The 8,063-nt window shown below is 47.5% G+C and overlaps 1 protein-coding gene across 1 annotated transcript; it reads right to left on the bottom strand.

The window, feature by feature from the left end:
• Nucleotides 1–333: 333 nt before the first annotated feature.
• On the bottom strand, nt 334–2,619 carry LOC123411350 (nascent polypeptide-associated complex subunit alpha, muscle-specific form-like). The gene has a single exon (XM_045104281.1). The coding sequence runs from the start codon at nt 2,283–2,285 to the stop codon at nt 513–515; it is 1,773 nt and encodes a 590-aa protein (XP_044960216.1). The 5' UTR covers nt 2,286–2,619; the 3' UTR covers nt 334–512.
• Nucleotides 2,620–8,063: the final 5,444 nt, after the last annotated feature.

The raw sequence follows: 8,063 nt of genomic DNA, 5'->3' as shown, positions 1-8,063 counted from the left end.
GGTTGAACTATGCTATTTGTTATTTATATGTTGTTTCTCAAATATTGTCCGTATGTGTTTTGGTTGTTCTCAGAGAACCGTTTTTTGCAGCGTCCGTTAAAACGGCTCGCGCACGTAATATTTTACAGCGATCACTGGAAACAGCACTCTGCTACGTGCAGAAACATGCTATTTTGACACTGTAAATTTTGTTTTAGCCCATCGCAGGTTGTGCGTTTGTTTGTTGAAGATGCTTTTGAAAGTACAAACAACCCATAACGTGAACTACGTACGTCACCTTCATATGTAAACATATATCCATAGTGAGAAAACATGGTACTTTCTTCACATAAACAACAACTCTGTTTTGATTCATTGGCCAACAAAAATCAATGATCAAATATACATATAACCAACAAAAAGAAGATGGCATAACATCACATCACATCACATCCCAAAGCACCATGAACACCACACAATTCAAATTTCAAACCACACGGTCGCCACCGGAGCATTTCCCTCCTCGATCGGAATCACCTTGGTGTAGGGGTCGATCTGCCCGGGCCCGGGGTGGACGCGCGCGGGCTGTCCATGACGACCTCGAACGCCCCCACCAGCGCCTTCACCTTGCTCTTCTTCTTCTCCAGCAGCTTGCTCTTGGCCTCCTCCAGCACGTCGTTGCTCCGTGACACCTCCTTCTTCTTGGGCTGCGTCTCCTCCGGCCGCTTCTCCATCGCCGTCTTCACCCTGCTCCCCTTGAAGCTCAGCCGAGCCTCCTCGGGAATCCTCGACATCAACGACGCCGCCACTTCCTTCCTGGCGGCCCCTTTCGACGGCGTCGTTGGCTCCGAAGCGCTCAGGATCGTATCGATCGCCGCCTTCCCCTTGTTGACAGCTTCCTTCGCCGGTGTCACGGGCTCTGACCATGAAGTGCCCGCCTTGGTCACCGTGTCCACTCCCTCCAGAGCTTCCTCCAGCGACGTCGCCGGCACCGATGATGCCCTGGTTGCCGCGATCATCTTGGGTTGCGTGGCGGCGGGTTGTTCTTTCGTTTCTTCAGAGATCACGCTTGCCTCAGGCTGCTTCGTGGCCTCCTCGTGCTTCGCCGGCTCTGCTTGTGGCCTGGCCTCGGCCTTAGTCTCCACGACGGCTTCCTCTTGAACCGTGCTGGCCGCCGGTTCATGTTGCACGTTCAGCGGCGCTGCAGCCTCCTTCGCTGGTTCTTCCACAACGGCGGCCGGCGGCGGAAGTTCATCCTGTGTAATCTTCTCAGCTTCCTTTTGTGTCCCTTCAACGTTGCCGGCTTGCTGATTCTCTTCCGGCGCCGGCTCATCCACCTTCACGGCTTCCACGGACTCCTCCGGTACAACCTTCTCCTCGTCAATGGCATTCACCTTCTCTGCTTCTGCTCTCGGCTCTTCCGTGATTACCTGCTCCTCTTGACGCGCCTCCTCCTCTGTCTTGACTACATTACTGACAATTTCTTCCGGTCGCAAAATCGCTTCCACCTGTACCTGTAGGGCAGCGTTGGGTTCCACGACCACCTCTGCTTGCACGTTGAGAGGTGTCGGGGCAGTAGGAGGGCGGTACGGCTGCTCCGGCACGGGAGGGGGTCTCGCCGCCTCGGTGTTGATCTCGCCGGAAGCACCGTGCACCTCCTTGACGGACGCCACCGCCTCGGTGTTGATCTCGCCGGAAGCACCGTGCACCTCCTTGACGGACGCCACCGCCTCGGCCGCGGGGCCGGCCAGGTCCTTGCTCTTCTTGCTGCGGGACTTGCCGACCTTGAAAGCGTTGGACGCCTTCTGCATCAGCTGCCTCGGCGACGCCACGGACCACCGCGACGTGGACGCCTTGGCCTTGGCCTTGTCCATGGCCTGCGTGATTGGCCGGGGCGCGGTCACCGGCTGCGCGGGGGACCGCTTGGGCGTGATCGGCCTCGGCGAGCTCCCGGGCTGCTGCGCGGGGGACCGCTTCGGCGTGATCGGGCTTGGAGCGCGTGCCGCTGGGTGCGCCGGGGACTGCCCCTTGGGCGTGGTGGCGCGGCCCTTGGAGGAGGGCGGTCTGGAGGTGGAGGACGACGGGGAGGAGCTGCGCAGGGACGAGCTGACGGTGGGGCGGAGGAAGGACGGCAGCGGCTTGTCGGACTCCAACGCCGGGGAGGGGCTGAGGGAGGCGCGTGCGCGTCGGCAGCAGGCGGGGTCGGAGCTGGCCGGGCGCGCGCTGGACGACGTGGGTCTGCCGCTCGTGCTTCGTGGGCGTGCGCTGCTGCCGTCTCGCGACCCCGGCGTTGGCCGTGTGGCCATGGGCTGCTCCTGCTGCCAAACAAAGCCAGAGATTTCGTCAAATCATTTTTTGTGCGTGTAGGAAGAATTGGCGCAATGCAGAATTCTGTTTCCTGAGCTTTGATTTTTTTGCAAGTTTGACATTGAGATTTTGATTGACGACATGGACACCACTGATGATCTTTAAGGCTTCTTTTCTGATGAAAGGGTTTAGAATGGATGTTTACGGCTTCTTTGGGTGTTATCTTCTATGAAAAAGTCTAAAACATACCTTGAAATTGAAGGCAAAGGCTAAATTAAATCCTGATTTCTTAATCCCTTAGATCAACAGATCAAACTCTTTAATCTTGGTCTATTTTAAAACCTTAAGGTATATGTTGAAGTAGGCCAGTCCATTAACGCAGTCGCTCGTGGGTACGCTTGCTCTGTTTTTTCTTCATTTCTGTTTTTTTCGTCCTCTTTTGAATTATTTTTCAAGATGTCCAATTTTTTTACTCAATGTACAGTTTTAACGCACACATGATATTTTTTATGAACTTTAGATATTTTCAAATACATTACATGCATTTCACACAAAAAACTACATAATTTCATAAATACATATCCTCAAAAACAAATTGAATACATGGTAATTTTTTTCCAAATATATATTATACATTTGCCTAATTTCAATAAACATTTTATAAAACTACACGAACATATCATGTCAATGATACTTTTCTGGTGTATTGGCTAGCCGAATGAGGTCAACCATGCCAGGTAGCAAGTTGGACTCCACGGCAGGGGCTTTTGATTTGGAATTATTACATCGCATGCTAAGAAAAAGGAAAAATACTGCAGAATTTTTAATGTCGTGTGTGAAAAAAAAACTCGCTTCGTGTATGTTAGGTCGGCCCAGTGTCCACAACCAACAATCCCGGATTTTACCTGCCACGTGGACAATCCTAGTTTGAGAAAGCTTTCAAGGTTTAAAATAGACTGAAATTAAAATGTTTGATGTGCTGATTTCAAAGATTGGGAGTTCAGGATTCTAGCTTTCGACTTTAAGTATAAGGTTTGTTTTGGAAAAAAAAAATCTATCTTTTACTTCTTCTCTACAATGTGACCTAGTAACAAACACCCTAGCACGTATTGGATTGGAGCCATTGACTTGCTATCTCTCATATTTAAGAACTACTTTCATGATGTGCTTGCTGTTCATTTGTTTTTGAATTGAAGTAAGAAATATTCAAATACTATAGGGATCAAATAACCATCAACAACAACAGTTCAATTCTTCCTCGTTGTGTAAAGGTATTATGACCATCGCCAGAAAAATAAATCTGACGGGCATACAGAGAGAGCTGTATAAGTTGATCAAGTTCTATCATCTACGCAATGTTTAAGGGAACAAATTAAGGACAAACAGAAAACAGGGTGTTCACGGAGCTGAATCGAATCACATTTTCTGAGTAACAACTAACAAGAAAGTAAATCGTCATTGCTAAAACGTCGTGGAGATCCGATCTCCAAATCATGGCAACGCATCAGAGCTAATATCACCAATAAGACGAGCAGATATCTTGGAGAAAGAACCAGGACTGGAGAGCAGCATACCTCGAGCCGAATGGGATCAATTCATGGTGGATTGACCACCATCGATCGGCATGGGCATATGAAAACTTTGCATGTCTCGAAACTGAGAGGAAGAGAGAAGCTTCGTACCTTATTAAGCTCGCAGTGGCCAAAAATGGTGCGACGACCGAAGGAGGAGGAGAGAGACGGTGAAGGCAAAGGGGCTGAGAGAAAGCCGGGCAATATAAGAGCCTCATGTTTTCGAACAGACCTTGTCAAATGCTGAAACCGCAAGGGGCAACAGTTGACACCTGGTGACACATCCACCCTCTTTGTCCACCTATTTTTAACCAGTATTAAAGCTTCAGAGGAATAGCTCGTCGCTGCAAACTCATCAAGAGTTGTTGTCTGCCGACGCTCACAATTTGACAGTACGAAAGAAGATTTAACCACAGTGTTCAATATTTACTCTTGAGAGGTTTACCAATAGGCAGATTTTACTTTTGGAAAGCACTTCATCTGGGCACTTATTGTTTCCTTACAACAAGCTTACCTTGTACCGGCCGATCTCGCGCCCACATCCGCCAGCTTCATATACGTCGGATCGTCTTTGAATCCAACGGCCGATAGCACCCAGACCCACGCGTATGGATCTGTAACTCAGCTGCTGTTTCAGGAACACTTTCTGCAATAGAACGCTTATTGCGTGCCTCTGTGATGGTTAGATCCAGCAGCAGGTAGGCGGAGCACCGTGCGGCTGGGACGGAGGCAACGGCTGGGTGGTCGATGGCAGCTAGGCAACTGCCGCAGACCAGCCGCTGCCGGCGATAGATGTACCAGGTGTGCATCATTCCTGCTAGGAGGAAGATGTTGGCGAGGACTCACACATCATCCGACAAGGTTGACGACGAGCTTTGCAGTTCCAGTCCTCGTCGCCGGCAACATGAAGGCACTCTGGTGGGCTCCTCTTGGAGGGTAGCAGTTGATAGAGGTTGGGGATGGATGGCGCTGCTACTCCCTCATTCGTGGTTTTTTTTTCTTGCAATTTCTTGCAATATCCTTCCTGTTGCAAGAGAGATTCTGTAACATCATTAATGTTGCAAAACTTTCATCCGTCAATATTTTTGTTTAGAAAAAAAATCTGCAACAATACCTTTGTTGCAAACAAATCCATAACACAACCTTTGTTGCAAAACAATTCCGTAACACAACCTCTATTGTACAAAAAAAATGTGCAATACAATCTATGTTATAAATGTTTCTACAACAAAATCGTTGTTGCAGGAGTTAAAAAAATGGAGGAGGAGACAAACGGAACGTGGCTGGAGAAATGTTTCTGCAACAAAACCGTTGTTGTAGAAATTAATAAATGGGGGAAAGGACAAACGAGACGTGGTAGGAGATTAATCGGACGAACGCGCGTAGATCCAACGGCCATCGAGATGGTGGATGTATAGCATACGTCCGCCGATAGATGCGTATCAGTCCCGTTCTTGTTTTGAAAAACTATCATATGATCTATATGTTGATAATTCAACAAACAAAGTATGTGGTAAATGTTGATTAATCATGCACCATCTATAGATCAGATATCCCGTGCCGTATAGCATGTCTTCTTATTATGTAGAGGCCTCCTTGCCGTTGTATAATCTTGATGCAAGGTTTGGATGATTCCCTTTTATCCAGAAAAAATGTGTAATACCATTAAGTCCATGCTCGGGTAACATGGCAAGTATAATGAGAACTAGATTGTCACCGATTTACAATTACGTGTATGCCTCAGTGATTGTATCATTTGTTGAGGGAAAATCAAGTAGCGATTTCTTTGCACCAAACGGGCATGTTGTCGATTTTGGTGTAAAACTTGGCCTTGTTTCACGATGCCACGAATAAAAGATAAAGAACTAATTCGGACCAAACAAAACAAAAAATTAGGAAAATCTTTATGTATATTGAGAAACACTTCAAGTTAATTAACCGATCATTTGGAGAAAATATTGGTAAAAGTAGAGGGTTTGAGTTGAGGGTGGATCTTTGAGTATCTCTTCAATATAAGTCCTCATGTGAATTAGCAATTCGCCGAGCAAGGTATGCTCTCCTCAGGAAGTTGTTTTTGCCCTGAACCTAATGCTCGGAGGAAATATCTCTATCCCATGCCTATGTGGACCATCTCAAAAGAAGCATATGTTTCACATTCAGTGAGATTTCTCTTCTTCAATATGTAGATGATACTATTTTATTTGCTCACCAGGACCAGGAAAAGGCTAGTAATCTTAAAATTATGCTAACCTGCTTTGAACGTGTTTTTGGTATGAAGATTAATTACTCTAAGAGTGAGCGTGTCCCTCTCGGACTCACTAAGGGTGAGGCACTAGAATTTGAAGAAATCTTTGGTTGCTCTAAAGGATCTTTACCTATTAAATATTTAGGTATCCCTCTTCATTATGACAAACTGAGAAGAGAGGATATGCAACCTATTGTAGACAAGATCCTTAAGAACATTTGTGGATGGAGAGGAGAGCTCTTTTCTTAATGTGCAAGGATAACCCTAACCAAAGCTTGCCTTAGTAGTGCTTCATGTTGGTGTCAAAACCGGCCGATCTCGAGTAGGGGGGCCGAATTGTGGATCTAAGGACAATGGGTAACAAGAGACGATGGATATAGTGTTTTACCCAGGTTCGGGCCCTCTTGATGGAGGTAAAACCCTACGTCCTGCTCTTGTTTTTATTATGGGGTAGTACTGAATACAGAGTTGATGTACTGCGAGATCGATGTTGTGGTCTAAACCCTAATCGTAATGAGCCTCATTTATCCTATGAGCTATGGCCGAGTGGCTTATATAGACGCCAACGGTGTCGAGGTTTACACGAGGTCGGTTACAACAAAGAAGGAATATGCCAATTACCACATCTTCTTGGATTACATGTCAAGTGTTCAGAAGATTCCATCTCAAATCCAACACTCCTACCGATGGTCACACAGCCCAGAGAGTCTTCTTCATGAGAGTAGGTAGAAGGCCCATGGACCCCCTAATACTGGACTCCCTCAGTAGCTCCCGAACTAGCCTCCAATGCCGTAATTCAGGTCCATTTCCTCATTTCTTCGGTCTCCGGCTTGTGACGCGAGTTCCACATTATATCCGGTTGACCCTTTATTCTGCATTGTTCCTTCACTTGCGACTAACAAAACGCCACACAGGCCATAAAGAGTGGATATTTTTCCTTTCACAGACTTAACCACCCCATCGATTCATGTGCGTCAATGGAAAATGTGTGGTTCCTTCCCAAAGGAAAGAAGTTACGCTCCATATAACATACACGTGCCCTTCAGCAACGCTCCCCATTCCTTCCAACATGTCGAGAACAACAACAAAGAAACGAAGTCTTGGCGACTGTTGGTGGCCCCTCCTCGCACCCTCATGGCTCTCTCTCCGAAGATTGGGCCAGTTGTTCCATCTCGTGCCTCCGTATGCGCGACCTCGAGGTGCAAGGGTACTTGCCCAACTTAGATCTGGCTCCCTCCCAACCTAGGCTTACCTCCGCCAATGGCGAGACCTTTGCAGAGAGGTTCCCTATGCCCAATACATTGGAGAGGATATGCTTCGTTCCAACCTCTTACGAGGCCTAGACTTCTCTATCCATCCCTTTCTATGGGGCATGTTAGAATATTATGGGATTGAACTTCACCACTTTACCCCTGGATCTATTCTCCATATCGCGGGATTTGTTGCTCTTTGCGAGATGTTCCTGGGTTATGAATCCCATTTTGAATTGTGGTATAAGTTTTTCTGCCTCGTCCCCCAAACTGAGGGCGGGACTATTCATGAAGTTGTAGGAGTCGAAGTATGGCACATAGCCGGGGTCGGGTATCCGGTAGGTACCCCGAAAGAATTTCCTGAAGAGTGGACCTTCGAACGGTTCTATATTGAAGACGTGCCTTTGTTTGACCCCGTCCGAAGGATTCTGCCCGAGTTCTCAACCGCTCCTCTTAAGAAGCGGTTTAATTGGCACCTAAGAAGTCTGTATAAAGAAGACGACTCGGAGCTGAAGCAGCTTGTTGCTAAGGTAAAGTTGTTGACACACTACCGTCTTACAATGATCGATGTTATGGCCGAAGTCATAAGGCGGTACGTCCAAACTCTCCAACAGAGACACCGTCCTCTCTGGCAACTCAACGGTGCAAGTGACGCCACCCAATACAAGCGGGAAGGTCCGGCGGATCCAACAGCATTAGCTGCCATGTTTG

Source organism: Hordeum vulgare, chromosome 7H, assembly GCF_904849725.1.
Source record: "Hordeum vulgare subsp. vulgare chromosome 7H, MorexV3_pseudomolecules_assembly, whole genome shotgun sequence".
In the NCBI taxonomy this organism is placed as follows: Eukaryota; Viridiplantae; Streptophyta; class Magnoliopsida; order Poales; family Poaceae; genus Hordeum; species Hordeum vulgare.
The sequence above is the reverse complement of the archived record's forward strand: the minus strand, read 5'-3'. Positions and strand labels throughout refer to the sequence as shown.

Bases quoted from the DNA above. Each gene is read 5' to 3' on its own strand.
- LOC123411350 (XM_045104281.1), bottom strand. From the start codon at position 2,285: ATGGCCACACGGCCAACGCCGGGGTCGCGAGACGGCAGCAGCGCACGC.